The following is a 16,253-nucleotide window of genomic DNA, read 5'->3' as shown; positions in this document are numbered from 1 at the left end:
GTTATCAGTACCTGACATTACTAGTTGATTTGTTTCTTTCACCTCTCACATAAGTTTCAAGAAGAAAGCTATTTTACCGTTGTTTTTTTTTTTTTTTTTTTCTCTGTAGCATGCTCAGTGCAACAACTGTCTGGCATTCAATAAATAAATGGTGAACTGAATGAATGAGTGAGTGAATGAATGAATGAAGGTGTATACCAGGCCGAACCCCCAAAGCCTTGCAATCCCCACTCTTCTGCCGCAGTGGGCAACGAGATCGGTCAGACTTTGTAGATGGCCCCTTGGCCCTGAGGTGGGGGCGAGCGAGCGAGGAGCACTTGGGAGACGTTCCCCGAGAGCTTGGGCGGTGGCCGCACTGGGAGAGGGGCTGTCGCCATTTGGCGATATTCCATACGGGTCGCCGCGGGGGCCGGGCAGGGGTCGGCGGCGAGCGCAGGCGCCCGGGTCTTTTGCGACGGTGCCCGGCGGCGCTGGCTCCACCTCCCGCGCGTGCGCTCCGCCCCACGCCCGCCGCTGCGCCCGCTCGGGGCCGCTCAGGCCCCCGCCCGCTTCATGTTGCCCGGCCCGCGGCGGCCGGCGGCTGGGAGCTGCGAAACAGCGGCGGCGAGTGGCGACCCGCGAGGCCCGGGAGGTGGTGGCCGAGGCCCAGGCGGCGGCGGCGGCGGCCCGGGAGGCGGCGGACGGGGAGCGGCGGGAGCAGGCCCGGCCCGGCTCTCGAGCGGCCGCCCGGCTGCAGCATGCGCGCCCGCCGGGGGCTGCTGCGGCTGCCGCGCCGCTCGCTGCTCGCCGCGCTCTTCTTCTTCTCGCTCTCGTCGTCGCTGCTCTACTTCGTCTATGTGGCGCCCGGCATAGGTAGGAAGGGGGCTTGAGACCCCGCGGCTACGGCTCTGGGCTTGAGGGGACCCGGGGAATCCCCGCCCCTCCCTGAGGAGCCCCGGCCCAGAGGCGGCCCCGAGAGTGGTCCTCCGAAGACTCTCGGGTCCCGGCCCGGCTCTCGGGATCCCGCTCCCAGCTCTCGGGGACGCCAGGACATTCCCGCCATCCGCACCCTAAGAAGCTCCCGGGACCCCTTTCCCGCGCCAACCTCCGGCCCACCCCGCCCCTCCTATCGCCACCCTCGCGAACCGGACGACGCCTTCATGCCCGCCCTTTGCTCTGGGACCCCCTTGCCGCTTGGAACTCGCACTTCCCGCTCCTCGGCTCGAGAACTCCCTCTTGCCCTTCCAGTCCCCGGGGTCTCCTAGAACCCCATTCCCGGCATTCCCCGCACCCCAAACCCGCGCCCCTCCTTGCCGAGCCCGTGTGCCCGGGTCTCAGACCGCCCCACCTTCTCGGCTCCCATCCATCTTCCCCCACTCCGCGTGACTCCATCGTTTCCTGCTCCCGTGAGACCCCTGCCTCCCCTTTCTTCCTCCACTTCCCCGGTTACATCAACCTCCAGGTCCTCCTCCCTAACTCAGGTTCATCTCTTCAGTGGCCTGAGATCTCTGCTTGCCGGTGGCACCCCCCCTTCCCATTACAGAGGTCCACCCTCATTCAGTTTTCTGCTGACCCCCTGATCGTCCCCTGCCTCCTCCCCATCTCCTTCACCCGCACCTCGCGTACCCCCAAGGGCACATCCTTGTCACCTCTGCCTCCAGCCCCCCAGTCTTTCAGCCACATCTTCTTTCTCAACTGAAGACCTGGGAAAGGGGTGCTGTCTGCGTTCCGCCTTTCTTCCACTTCTGCCCTCTCCCAGCCTTGAGGGTAGATGGTTGCTCTTCAGTATCGGATAGTGCCTGCTCTGGGGACAAAGAAGTTTAAATTGGCCCTAGAGAAGGGGATATGACTGGGGCCTTTGGGAATTGGTACCAGGTGAGAAGGGGGAGAATGGAGGAAGGATGGAATGGGTACTCCTTTTCAAAGAGTCTCTGGAGAAACTGACCCTCTCACCCCTCCCTTACCTCGCCCCAAGTGTAGTCTTTTGTAAGACCACAGGGCATCTTTTAGGACAGGAAGAGATCAGAAGGAGACAGCATGAAGATTTAAGAGCAGAGGACACCAGAGGTCAGTCAGACTTGGATTCTGATCTCTGCCCTGGATGACCTTGGGCAGGTTACTAAGCCTTAGCTTTTCTCCTGTAAAATGGGAGTATGAATCCCAATGTCATACCGTGTTAAGGAGGGAAGTAGATAAATGCCCTTTAAAAGCACTTAGCACTGTACCTGATGCTTGAAGAGTTTCAAAAATAAGTACGTAAATAAAAGCAGCTATTACATGTAACTTCCAGGAAGAAGGGAGTTAGGTGGAAGGCTTAAGAAATGCATTTGCCTGACTTGGCATCACTGTGAGGAAACCTCAGTTTATGGTGAGAAATGATCAGAAGATGCTGCTGGGACTGGGGCAGGGAGAGTAAATTCTGCTAGAAAAATTTAGGATTATATGGATGTTAGGAAAGGGTTGATGGTTTAGTTGTAGGGAAATGCCTTTTAGGATTGTAGCAATAACTACTGCCGTGCTCTGTTGACCTGTCAACACTGAACTAGCTGAATAGAGAAATTTCCAGATAGAGCAGGAGATTGTCTCCTGATTATTTTTTTAAGCATATTTTACTTGTGGTTAATGTTGATGTTTTGAACTATCAGCTAGATCTGGGAAGATAGAATAGGCAGCATCAGATTGCCCTGTTCACAAAGTGTCATAGGGAAAAGTGTCCCTCTAGGAAGGTATAGTATGTGGCCTGATGGATTTGATGAGTAGATTGTAAAAGGGTTGGGATTCTGGCAGAAAAGGAACAGATAACTAATTAGTGGAATTAATTGAGAAAAGAGCTCATTAGCATGTTGGCTATTAGACTCTAATAAAAATGGGTGTGAAAAGATGGATTTGGACCTAGAGGCAGTCTTAGAGACATAACCTTTTTTTTCTCCTTTTGTGAATGTGACAGGTATTTCTGGTCTGAGTCCATAAATCAGCTATATTTAAATGGAAAACTATGTCCCACTGGGATGGTAATCACCCTTTTGATTGGAAAGGTTAGAAGCCAGATTCTCCAACAGAAATGGAACTTACCAACTTAATTAAGATTCCTCAACAGTAGATTTTTAGGTCAGTGGAAACCCTGTGTAAAGTGTTGTGCTACTACTATGCCTAGAATTCTGTATCTGATAGCTGAAAACCGTGCAGAGCACTTACATTTTCATTAGTACTGTATCTCCTTGAATGTAAACCTTCTGAAGGGCAGTTCTGCTTGGGATGGAAATTTTGTTCCCGGGAAAGGGGAACAATTAAAAACGGATGTGGAGTCGTTGCATTTAGCTGTTTGCCCTTCCTACTAATGAATTTTTTTTTTTTTTTTTTTTTTTTTTTTGAGACAGAGACTTGCTCTGTTGCCCAGGCTAGAGTGCAGTGGTGCTCATAGCTTACTGCAGCCTTGAGCACCTGGGCACAAGCGATCCTCCTGCCTCAGCCTCCTGAGTAGCTGGGACTACAGGTACATGCCACCTTGCCTGGCTAACTTAAAACAAGTTTTTGTAGAAACAGCATCTGGCTATGATGCACAGGCTTTTTAAATGAACTTAAATTTTTCAAATGTCTAGCTTTGGACAGTGGGGTGGCAACTTTTTTCCAAAGGTTAAGGCCATCTGGAGAAATACAGGGTTGTTTTATGTTCCTTGGGATAGGAACACCTTATTTGAACAGTTATTAAAATGAGCTTAGAAAATAATATTAGGTTGAGCCAGATGAAATTTCTGTTTCTGCAGGTCAAAACAGTTGTATATCAGCAAGTTTCATGTAGTTCACTTTAATAAATTTCCCAGTGACAGTTCTGTTTTCCGGCACAGTGGAAAGTGTCGGTCTTGTATTTCCTTCCAGGTTTAACTTTTTCCAGTGCTTGCTTTTGATTTGCTTTGTATGCCCTGTGGCTACATTGTTCTGAAAGGCTAGAGATATCATCACTCCAAGAGTATATTACAGTTTCGTTCAGAAATAGTAGACTTGAATTTGAAATAAGAAAAATCATGTTAGCTATAAATGTTTTAAATTGTCCGTGTGTACTGTAACCCAGCCAAAATTTCAGCCTAACTATTAACTTAGTATTTTTGAGCTCTAATGCCACTTAATACGGGTGAGCTGTAGTCTAAAAGCAAAGGAAACTTTTCTTGGACTTGAGAGTCATCTGTGAAACAGGGTGCCATCTTACCTAGAATTGGATATGAGGAAAATGACTAAGACTAACAGTGTGTTTGCAAAAAATATAAAGTGCCCTAAGCTACTGTAATAACCCCATTAAATCCATTTAGTGTTTTAAAAATATGGCTTCACTGGGATTTTTTTTTTTTTGTGATAGAGTTTTGCTCTTTTTGTCCAGGCTGGAGTGAAGTGGTGCAATCTTGGCTCGCTGCAACCTCTGCGCCTGGGTTCAAGTGATTCTCCTGCTTCAGCTTCCTGAGTAGCTGAGATTATAGGCGCCTGCCACCTCTAGCTAATTTTTGTATTTATAGTAGAGATGGGGTTTTGCCATGTTGGCCAGGCTGGTCTTGAACTCCTGATCTCAGGTGATCCACGCACCTCAGCCTGCCAGAGCGCTGGGAGTACAGGCCATGCCTGGTCAGGAGTTGTGTTAGTATTGTTAATTTTAGAAGTAGTGTTTTATATCAGCCGTTTAAAAGGAGAAGGTTGGGACAGAAAGTGAGAGTGAAAGAGAGAAAGTGGCAGATTTGAAAAAGACAGAGCAAGGTAATAAGGTTGCATAAAAATGTGATGTCCCTTCTCTTCAACCCTCTACCCCCTAGCCTGTATGATTGTTACTTATTTAATAACTTGTTTTATTTGCACTGTTGAAATAGGCCTATTCCCTTCAGGGTTTTACAGAAAACTTTGAACTTATTTATGACGCATTAACTTAAAAAAATCCAAGCGCTCAGAGTACTTTCATACTTAAGTCTAATCAGGTCTTTTAAAAGATAACAGAAGCGAGCTATTTATAAATATACTTATGAAGTGCTGATTTAAAATCTTAATAAGTTTATGGTACAATCATATGGCAATGTTATACAGAGGTTACTGACCTTAGCAAATTGCGAAAACAGTTACCAGTTTTGAGAGAGGTACCTGTGGATGATTGGGGGTAATTGTTTATGCATTGATGACATTTTATTAATTGAAATTCTGGGGGGGGAATTAAAAAAAATTCTGTTCTACATTTAATTTTTCTCTTTTTTCTTGATTACTGAAGAAAGGAGATGGGGAGTGATTTTGACATTTTTGCCCTGCTTAGTTCCAAGAAAAGTTTGATTTATGGCTGGCTTTTGGAAGGCAGGAACCAGTAATTCTAATCTTACCTGATTTGACCAAATGACCTTGAGCAAGTCACTCAATTTCTCTGTTCTGATACTTTCAAAAAAACCCAAAGCTGTTTGAAAAACCAGAACTGTATCTTTGTCAAACTTATAGTAAATTTTTAAGAAATCATACCTCAATAAAGTTAGTGAGATGCTTTTGTATTTAGAAAGTTGATAATTCATTTACATTCTGTACCATCATTGGTCCTAAGATTTTATTTTATTTTTATTATTTGAGAATGAGTTATGCTCTTGTGGCCCAGGCTGGAGTGCAGTGGTGCAGCCTGGCCTCACTGTAACCTCCACCTCCCGGGTTCAAGTGATCCTCCTGCTTCAGCCTCCCAAGTAGTTGGGATTGCTGGTGCCTGCCACCATGCCTGGCTAATTTTTTTGTATTTTTAGTAGAGATGGGGTTTCACCATGTTGGCCAGGCAGGCTGGTCTCGAACACCTGACTTAAGGTGATCTGCCCACCTCGGCCTCCTAAATTACTGGGATTACAGGTGTGAGCCACCATGCCTGGCTGGTCCTAAGATTTTAGACAGGAGAAAAGAGGCCAGGCGAAGTGGCTCATCCGTGTAATCACAGCTCCCTGGGAAGCCAAGATGGGTGGATAGCTTGAGTCTAGGAGTTTGAAACAGTTCTGGGCAATATAGTGAAACCCTGTCTCTACTAAAAATACAAGTTAGTTGGATGTGGTGCATGCCTGTATTCTAGCTACTCAGGAGGCTGAGGTGGGAGGATCACCTGAGCCTAAGATGTCGAGGCTGCAGTGAGCCATGATCGCACCACTGCACCCCACCCCAGTCTGGGCAACCAGAGTGAGATCCTGTCTCCAAACAAACAAATGATTTTAGAGAAGATACATGTTTTATATAATAAAATACGACTTTTCCTAATAATCACAGGAAATTTTCTGATTTTCCCCAGTCAAATGTAGTCTGAAAATTGCCTTTTTTTCCCTCTCAGATGAAAAAGCCCTCTGAATCCCTCAGCACACTTAGTTTCTGAGCTTTCTAGAATGAAATACACATGGGGAAATGTGGGTTACTTCATTTTAGAAAATTAAAGAGCCTTATCCTGTTAAGGACACCTTCTTTTTCCTCCTAATTCACATGCACTCCTGCCCACATACTTGAGTATAGTGTTTTCCATTCTTCTTAGGAGGAATTAATATTTGGAGATCAGGTTGATGTTACAAAACTAAACAGCACCTCTTTTGACCAGGACTTTGGTGGTGGTATAGTGGTGGTTTATGTTCTCTTTGTAGAGTTTTTGCTATATTGGAAGCCATGTTTTGGGTTTGGAGTTGAAATTTTCTTTAGTAGTAGATATGTGTCGGTTTTGGATAGTCGCAGCCATTCAAACTGTTAATTACCATTCCAGGACATCTAGCCAGCAGATGATTTTGCTCCAGTGTCAGTCAGCTCCCTCACCCCAGCTGAAGAGACTGGTGGGAGCTGTGTATAGTAATCACCAGGAAGGAGGGTCTCTGTGTTGCTATGCCTCTTTAGAGCTTTCTGAAAGAGTAGAAATTCCAAAGCAGTAGAAGGCCAGAATACAACTGACTTCTTGCTTACCTAAATTTTGCTGCTTTTTAGATCCTGGAAATATGTTGGGCACATCTAAATCACACAAAGCAAAGAAAAACCTTAGCACATAAGAAGTGAGCAGTGTAATGCTGCTGAGGCCTGTCAAAGAAATACAAAAAAAGAGGCCGGGAGCAGTGGCTCACGCCTGTAATTCCAGTACTTTGGGAGGCTGAGGCAGGTGGATCACCTGAGGTCAGGAGTTCGAGACCAGCTTGGCCAAATGGTGAAACCCTGTCTCTACTGAAAATACAAGAAAAAAAAAAAAATTAGCTGGGCATAGTAGCATGCACCTGTAATCGCAGCTACTCGGGAGGCTGAGGCAGGAGAATCACTTGAACCTGGGAGACAGAGGTTGCAGTGAGCCGAGACCGTGCCATTGCATTCCAGCCTGGGCAACAAGGGTGAAACTCCGTCTTAAAAAAAAAAAAAGAGCCGGGCGCGGTGGCTCAAGCCTGTAATCCCAGCACTTTGGGAGGCCGAGGTGGGTGGATCACGAGGTCAAGAGATCGAGACCATCCTGGTCAACATGGTGAAACCCCGTCTCTACTAAAAATACAAAAAATTAGCTGGGCATGGTGGTGTGTGCCTGTAATCCCAGCTACTCAGGAGGCTGAGGCAGGAGAATTGCCTGAACCCAGGAGGCGGAGGTTGCGGTGAGCCGAGATCGTGCCATTGCACTCCAGCCTGGGCAACAAGAGTGAAACTCCGTCTCAAAAAATAAAAAAAAATAAAAAAAAATAAAAAAAAAAAAAAGAGAAAAGGGAGGTTGACATTCGCCAAGATAACAGATAATCGGAAGCAAGCAGGTTGGGTGTGGACTTCAGAACAGAGGCAGGCCTATGTGCCCTGACAGTGAAAGGGCAGTTGTCCTTCAGTTTCTAGTAGTAGCCAATAAAGGTATGCTTGGCTTTGCACACTAGCTGTGTTTTTGTAGAGAATTGTGAGAAAAATTAATGGGATTTTAAGATCCACTATCATTTGAGTGTCATGTCACCAGCTATGGAGATCTTTGAATTCTAAACTTTTGATTATGTCTCTCATTTTATAGATGATCATATAAGTCCAAGTTGAATCGTTAACTTGCCCAAAGTTGAGAATTATTAAGATATTCCTGAGGCACATACAATATGATTGAAAAGAGATTCGAGGTTCAGCTCAGCCCAGAAGTGGGCAGATTATTTTATTTTCAAATACAGGATTCTACCTTTCTCAGAGTATTTGTCAGAATTAAGTAGAATATGCATGTAAAAGGGCTTAGCACAGAGCTTGACACGAAGGTCCTTATGTTTATGATTCCTTTTTTTTTGAGACGGAGTTTTGCTCTTGTTGCCCAGGCCAGGGTGCAGTGGCGTGATCTCAGCTCACTGCAGCCTCTGCCTCCTGGGTTCAAGCGATTCTCCTGCCTCAGCCTCCTGAGTAGCTGGGATTACAGGTGCCTGCCGCCATGCCTGCCTAATTTTTTTTTTGTATTTTTGGTAGAGGTGGGGTTTCACCATCTTGGCCAGGCTGGTGTCGAACTCCTGACCTCAGGTGATCCACTCGCCTCCGCCTTCTAAAGTGCTGGGATTAAAGGTGTGAGCTTTATGATTCCTGGCCATATGATTCTTTTTATTTATAACCATAGGAGGTGCCCTCTTGGTCTCATGCTCATATTAAACTGAGAGTTGGGTTTGGGCTCCTGTCTGACTTTACCAATAGCTATGTATAAATATTTTTTTTCCTGATTTCTCATCTGTGAACTGAGGAAACTGGACTGTTGTGCAGATTCTAGGGTCCCTTTCAGATCTGAAGTTTCATGATTCTGAGCACGTGTGAATTGAACCTTTGAAGTAAAGAAGGAATAATTTTGTCAAGTAAAGACGCTGGCTGTCTTTTCAAGTTCTGATTTCCCATTGACTTCATCTCCTCCTCAGACTGCTGTGGTGAGAATGGTGACATGCTTGTGTGTAATCTTCAGACCTTATAGTCACTGTTTGGGGTGAATGGCAAGGTCCCCACTCTGCAGTGCCATTGCTTTGGGACATGAGCCTGGGAACTCAAGACTTGGTGTCTCTACATGGAAATCTGTCTTTGAAATCATTGTCACTAAGGAAGGGGGAAGAAAAAAATTTGTGCTGCCTTGGTCAAAGGAAAGAAAATCAAAAAAGAATGTTATGGAAATATCTTTGGGATGTTAAGGCTGTTTTTCCTTTTTTTGGACATTTTTGTCCTGTGGGCTAATCCTTTTAAATTTTGATCTGCTAAGTCAGTCCTTTCCTCTGGCTTCACACTTCAGCTTCTAAGCGTGAAATAGAGCCCCAGACTCATTACCTCAATCCTCTAGGTAGTTGGATGTTAAATGAAAATGAATACTGCGTTTAGATCCAGTAATTCTTTTTTTATGGTGGCTTTGGTACTGAGGAGCATTCCAGCTCCTGTTGGTTTCATGAATTCAGTGCTTTCCCCAAGCATGGGAATCACATTAAATAATTTAGAGTGCTGCCCCTTCTCTAATTCCTCCCTTTTTTATCTCCTTTTGTTAGTTTGAGGAAGCAATTATTAGACCCTGGATATTGTTCCTCTGCCTTTCCAGGTGACGGAGCTACCCAGGTACTTTGCAGCAACCAGAAGTAAACCTGGTCATTGTTTCTGAGGCACCTTCATTACTGTCATCAATTATGAACAGTTCTCTTGGGCGGTTAGTGGCTTAATTGTGAAGATGAAAACTATTGTGGAGTGTTGGGTACCGGAAAGAGTACACTGTAAGACAGCAGTGTCGTGTTTTTACATGTCAGTAGGTTCAGGGTATACTAGTGAGCACAATTGTTTATTATTATTATTAAAAAGTTGTAGGATATTTAAATATCAGTATAGAGGTAACTTTTTCCACCCCCTCCTAAGTAGTCCTTAAAAGTATGGTTAATTGACAGTTAAACCTTTTTCTTAATTCTCCTGTGTTGAACAATTACAAGCTTGGAAAGATGGAGAGACAAGATTGTTTTTTCCTCACAGAGCTGCTCATTATCCCATTTGAAGTTCTACTTTCAGGAACCAAGTCTGCATTGTATTTTTGATCAGGGTGTATATATTTGCTGATAGGTAGACCATTGGCTGGTAAAGGTCATAAAATAGTGTTTTCCTAAATACTGTGTTGTGCCTTGTTGATGTAATTAAAAAAGGGAAAAAAAAATCTTTATTCCTGTTCAGAAAAATGACAGAATTGCCAACCTAAGGAAGTCAAACCAGATAGACAAAAATGATAGTAGACTGGCTTTGGGATTCATGATATAGTTATTTTGAATCTGTATGTGTGGGTTTTGTTTTGTTTAGTTTAAGACAGAGTCTCACTGTGTTGTCCAGGCTGGAATGCAGTGGCTGGATCTTGACTCACCGAAACCCCTGCTTCCTGGGTTCACATGATTCTCCTGCCTCAGCCTCCTAAGTAGCTGGGATTACAGGCGTGTGCCACAGCACCCAGCTAATTTTCTTTCTTTTTTTTTTGTATATATATTTTTTTAAGTAGAGAGGGGCTTTGCCATGTTGGCCAGGCTGGTCTCAAACTCCTGACCTCAGGTAATCTGCCTGCCTCGGCCTCCCAAAGTGCTGGGATTACAGGCATGAGCTACCATGCCTGGTTGAATCTGTTTGTTTTAAATATAACCATTTAATCCTTTAACGTTTTTAGAAAAGCTTATTTGATCCATATCCTTATAATCTATATAGTCATGAGAGGGAAGTTTTCTGGATTGTAATTTTCTTGTGCCTAGAATCATGCCCAGCACATTGTATGTACTTAAATATTTAATGAAAGAAGAAATTATTGTCTGAGTAGGTCAGCCTCTTGGTTGTTAGACTGCATTTACTTTAGGGAAAGGAGTTAATTCTGATTTTGAAGTGACTGAGTTAATTTTTTCCAAGTCTACTTTGTACTTTTTTTTTTTTTTTTGGTGGTAAAATGTAATACAAAATTTGCTTGCCATGTATCTATTTTGGTAATGTAAGTAATTAAGTGTACAGTTTAGTAGCATAAATTACATTCGCAATGTTATACAGTAATCACTCACTTTTTTTTTTTTTTTTTTTTTTGAGACAGAGTCTTACTCTGTCACCAGGCACTAGGCTGGAGTGCAGCGGCACAATCTCGGCTCACTGCAACCTCCGCCTCCTGGGTTCAAGCAATTCTCTTGCCTCAGCCTCCCAAGTAGCTGGGACTACAGGCGCACGCCGCCACGCCCAGCTAATTTTTTGTATTTTTAGTAGAGACGGGGTTTCACCATGTTGGCCAGGATGGTCTCGATCTCTTGACCTTGTGATCCGCCCGCCTCAGCCTCCCAAAGTGCTGGGATTACAGGCTTGAGCCACCGCGCCCGGCCATCACTCACTTTTTTAAAGGGTTTTTTTGTTTGTTTTGTTTTTTGTTTTTTTGAGATGGAGTCTCATTCTGTTGCCCAAGTTGGAGTGCAGCGGCACAATCTCGGCTCACTGCAACCTCCGCCTCCTGGGTTCAAGCGATTCTCTTGCCTCAGCCTCCCGAGTAGTTGGGATTACAGGCATACACCACCACGCCTGGCTAATTTTTGTAGTTTTAGTAGAGACGGGGTTTCACCATGTTGGCCAAGCTGGTCTTGAACTCCAGACCTCAAGTGATCCTCCCACCTCAGCCTCCCAAAATGCCACGGTTACAGACGTGAGTGCCTGGCTGGGTGTTTAAATTTTTTTTTTAATTTTATAATTTTTTTTCCTTTTATAGTAGAGACAGAGTCTTTCTATGTTGCCCAGGCTGGTCTCAAACTCCTGCACTCAAGCAATCCTCTTGCCTTGGCTCCGCTCCTTGGCTGGAGTATAGTGATGCGATCTGGACGTCCCAGGCTCAGGTGATCCTCCTGCCTCAACTTCCTAGTTAGCTAGGATTACAGGCATGAGCCATCCTGCCTGGCCCTAGCCCTATTTTTCAACATTTCTTTTTTCTAAAATATTTTAGCACCCTAAACAGAAACTGTTCTTGTTAAGCAGTAACTCCCCCAACATATGTCATTTTTGTGTTTTTTTAATTATAGATATTCTGGTAGCTGTGAAATGGTATTTCGTGTGTGTGTGTGTGTGTGTGTGTGTGTGTGTGTGGTGTTTTTTTCCTTAAATGAGTCATGTTGGTTTTGATGTGCATTTCTCCAATGAGGAGTGACCCATTTGTGTATTTCATTTGGAGAAATAGCAGTTCAGGTCCTTTGTTCATTCTCAAAGGATGAATTTTGTTGAGTTGTTAGAAGTTTTGTTTTTGTTTTTGAGAGGAGATCTCTTTGTTGCTCAGATTGGAGTGCAGTGGCTTGACCATGGCTCACTGCAGCCTCAAACTCCCAGGCTCAAGTTGTTCTCTCACCTCAGCCTCCCAAGCAGCTGAGACCACCAGTGCGTGCCAGCACACCCGGCTGATTTTTAAATTATTTGTAGAGATGGGATCGCCCTGTATTGCCCAGGCTTGTCTCAAACTCCTGGGCTAACGCCATCCTCTCACCTCAGCCTCTCAAAGTGCTGGGATTACAGGCTTGAGCTGCTGTGCCTGGTCTGTTAGGAATTCTTTACAGATTCTGAATAATATTAAAGCTTTATCAGATACATGATTTGCAAATATTTTCTGTTCTGTGGGTTGGCTTTTTCACTTTTAATAGTGTCCTTTGATACACAAAAGTTTTTAATGAGGCCCAATTATTTTTTCTTTTGTTTGTACTTTTAAAATACACTACTTTGTAGATATTATCACTTACCTTTGCTTCCTACAGTGTGCCCATTCCTTATTCTGCTCATGAAGTTCTCTATAAGCTACTGATGTGATTTTTGAGAAAGCAGGAGTCATTTTTTTTGTTTGTTTCTCTTGCTCTAACTTGTTTAAGTTTGTTGCTGGTTTCTTTATCATTCTTTGTCTTTATTTATTGAGACAGAGTCTAGCTCTGTCACCCAGGCTGGAGTGCAGTGGCGTGATCTGGGCTCACTGCAACTTCAGCTGTCCAGGTTCAAGCGATTCTCCTGCTTCAGCCTCCCAAGTAGCTGGGATTACAGGCTCCCGCTACCATGGTAGCCCAGCTAATTTTTGTATTTTTAGTAGAGAGGGGTTTCACTGTGTTGGCCAGGCTGGTCTCGAACTCCTGACCTCGTGATCTGCCTACCTCAGCCTCCCAAAGTGCTGGGATTACAAGTGTGAGCCACTGTGCCCAGGTTTATTTTTTTGATTCAGAGTCTCACTCTGTCACCCAGGCTGGAGTGCAGTGATGCCACCTTGGGTCACTGCAATCTCTGCCTCCCATGTTCAAGCAGTTCTCCTGCCTCAGTCTCTAGAATAGCTGGAATTACAGGCTTGAGCCACCACGCCTGGCTAATATTTGTAATTTTAGTAGAGATGGGGTTTTGTTGTGTTTACCAGGCTGGTCTCTACTCTTGACCTCAGTTATCTGCTTGCCTCAGCCTCCCAAACTGCTGGGGATTACAGGCGTGAGCCACCATGCCTCGCCTATTCTTTGTCTTTAAAATGGTTATTCTGTTTACCAAACTTCAAGTACAATGCAGATTTCAATAAATGTTTCAGATGTTTGAAGAGTCCTGTGAGCTCTCTTGGTGAAAGGGGGACTCTCCATATCTTATTTGATGTTTTTGGTTTGTTGGCTATTTTGTTCAACAGGACTGTAATATAACTTTTAAGTTTTAACGTTTTCTGGTTTGAATTGCAGCTCTCTAAAAGTGCATGGGCCAGATGTTAAAACAGCTAATTTTTGGTGTGAGGGACAGTACATTTTGCTAGTTAAACAAACAAAATATTGGAGAGAAAATTGGAAAATACATAATATAGTTAAAGAAACATGGGTTTCATTTTTTGCCACATAGGAATGAAACCTGATGATTTCGAAGATAAGAAAAAGTAAATTTTGTTTGCTATTTTTTTTGAGGTGGAGTCTCACTCTGCCACCTAGGTTGGAATGCAATGGCATGATCTCAGCTCACTACAGCCTCTGCCTGCCAGGTTCAAGTGATTCTCCTGTCTCAGCCTCCTGAGTAGCTGGGATTACAGGCGCATGCCACCATGCCCAGCTAATTTTTAAAATTTTGGGTTTCACCATGTTAGTCAGACTGGTCTCAATATCCTCAGGTGATCTACTAGCCTTGGCTTCCCAAAGTGCTGGAATTACAGGCCTGAGGCACCACACCTGGCCTGTTTGGTATTTTCTTAGCCTCAAATCTCCATTAACCAGCATCATTTATGTTTTGCTGTTTAGTAATAAGTAGTTGCAATAAAGACCCTGAGGCATGACTTTCAGTTTGGTGTTGTGGGTCTTTTTTTTTTTCTTTTTTTTTTTTTTTTTTTTTTGGCCTTCTGATTCTTTGAAAATTGGTAATGCTTTATTTACCAGAATATTGTTTGCCTATGCCTCCCTCGTCCACAACACAGGCACAGGGTGGCAGGTGGTGACGAGAAACAGGCTGCCAAGATGGTCCCTGGATGACTAGGAGGGATGTGATGTGAACACAGGATTTTTTTTCTCTATTATCCTTTATAACATCAGAAAATGATGTCAAATGCTGACGAATGAGGAAATAGAAAAATCTAACATGTAAAAGCTGCTGGACTCCCACAACCTGACATAGTAAAATTTGGCAATTTGGTACATGTTTTTTTTCCCGATATCAGCTGAACTGCAGACGTATTTATCAAAATGGAGTGATAAAAATGGTAATTAAAGGCAGGGGTGGGTACTTAGAAAACTTTTATGTTCTGTGATAAACGAGAAAAAATGACAAACTCATCTTTGCATTTGCCTGATTTTGCTGTTTTCTAATAGCTAAATTCATTAATCTCTGTATTACACCCCTATAGTGTGCTAGGCTTGAAGGATACAGTGATGAACAAAGCAGATAGTATATCGCTGCTGTTTTTTAAGTCTTCTAAGGAGCATGGCTTCATTTTAGTAAAGTTTCAGTTTTAGGTGATTTTATATTTCTGGACAGAGGTGTTTAATTGAGGGCCAGTTCATCTGGTGTTCAGTTGGAGTTAACATTCCTTAATTGCCAGGAATAGTAGTGAATACAGTAATTACCCCTTATCCACAGTTTCACTTTCTGCGGTTTCACTGAGGTCTGAAAATAGTAAATGGAAAATTCCAGAAATAATTCACAATTTTAAATTGTTCACCATTCTGGGTGGCGTGATTAAATCGTTTACCATCTTGCTCTGTCCCCCTTTGTCTTGCCTGGAATGTGAGTCATTCCTTTGTCTAGCATATCCCCACTGTGTATATATTTAGTAGTCGTCTGGGTTATCACATCATCATCATGGTGTCACAATGCTTGTGTTCAAGTGATCCTTATTTTTACTTTTATTACTTGTAATACTTTTAAAATTTAATTTTATGGCCAGGTGTGGTGGCTCATGCTTGTAATCCAAGCATTTTGGGAGGCTGAGGCTGGAGAATCGCTTAAGCCCCGGAGTTTGAGACCAGCGTAGGCAACCTGGGGAAAAACTTGTTTCTGTAAAAATACAAATAAAAATTAGCCAGGTGTGGCACACGCCTGTAGTCCCAGCTACTTGGGATCACTTGAGCCTGGGAGTTTGAGGCTACAGTGAGCCATGATTGCTCCTGTCTGGACAACAGACTGAGACTGTCTCAGAAAAATTTTTACTTAATTACTTCTATTATTGTTATAATTGTTCCATTTTATTATTGTTGTTGTAAACCAAATTGTAAAACCATTTTATTACTATATTTGTTGCAAACCAAAAAATATTTGAGACAGGTTTTAATCTGTTTAGAATTTATTTTGCCAAGGTTAAGGAAGTGCACCCAGGCCCAAGGTCTGTGCCTTACTCCAAAGATGATTTTTCAGGCTTTGATATTTGGGGGAAGAAATTTTAAGGGCTGGGTGTGGTGGCTCACGCCTGTAATTCCAGCACTTTGGGAGGCCTAGGCGTGGGGATCATGAGGTCAAGAGATCGAGACCATCCTGGCCAACACAGTGAAACCCTATCTCTACTAAAAATACAAAAAAAAAAAAAAAAAGAAAGAAATTTTAAGAAGGTGTGGGTAGATAAGAGACAAATGGTTGCATTCTTTTGAGTCTTTGATTAGCTGTTCACAGGCAGTGGGTGGAAGAGGAATAGTCCCTTATGCATTTATCTAGCTCATTGAATCTCCATTTTTACATGAGATAAAATACAGGGCAGAGGACGCAATCAGATATGCATTTGTCTCAGGTGAGCAGAGGAATGAGTCACTTCTGTCCTTTGTCCCATACCTATGAAGATAAGCTGTCAATTTACGTTGTCAGGGTGGAATTCAGCCAGAATGGTGGTAAGCTATGGTTCTTGAGGTAAACAA

At 43.8% G+C, this 16,253-nt stretch overlaps 1 protein-coding gene across 2 annotated transcripts in view; it reads left to right on the top strand.

Moving 5' to 3' along the window:
* Positions 1–528: 528 nt before the first annotated feature.
* The window catches only part of B4GALT5 (beta-1,4-galactosyltransferase 5), an 88,221-nt gene continuing 72,496 nt past the window's right edge, over positions 529–16,253 (top strand). The window contains exon 1 of one of the 2 annotated variants that reach the window (XM_074406640.1): positions 529–852. In XM_074406640.1, coding sequence (XP_074262741.1) covers positions 738–852 — 115 coding nt within the window. In that variant the 5' untranslated portion in view covers positions 529–737. The remainder of the gene's footprint in view (positions 853–16,253) is intronic. The other variant, XM_003932696.3, reaches the window with a different exon arrangement.

The sequence above is a fragment of the Saimiri boliviensis genome, chromosome 9 (genome assembly GCF_048565385.1).
Source record: "Saimiri boliviensis isolate mSaiBol1 chromosome 9, mSaiBol1.pri, whole genome shotgun sequence".
NCBI lineage: Eukaryota > Metazoa > Chordata > Mammalia > Primates > Cebidae > Saimiri > Saimiri boliviensis.
This window is presented reverse-complemented; position numbering and strand designations above follow the sequence as displayed.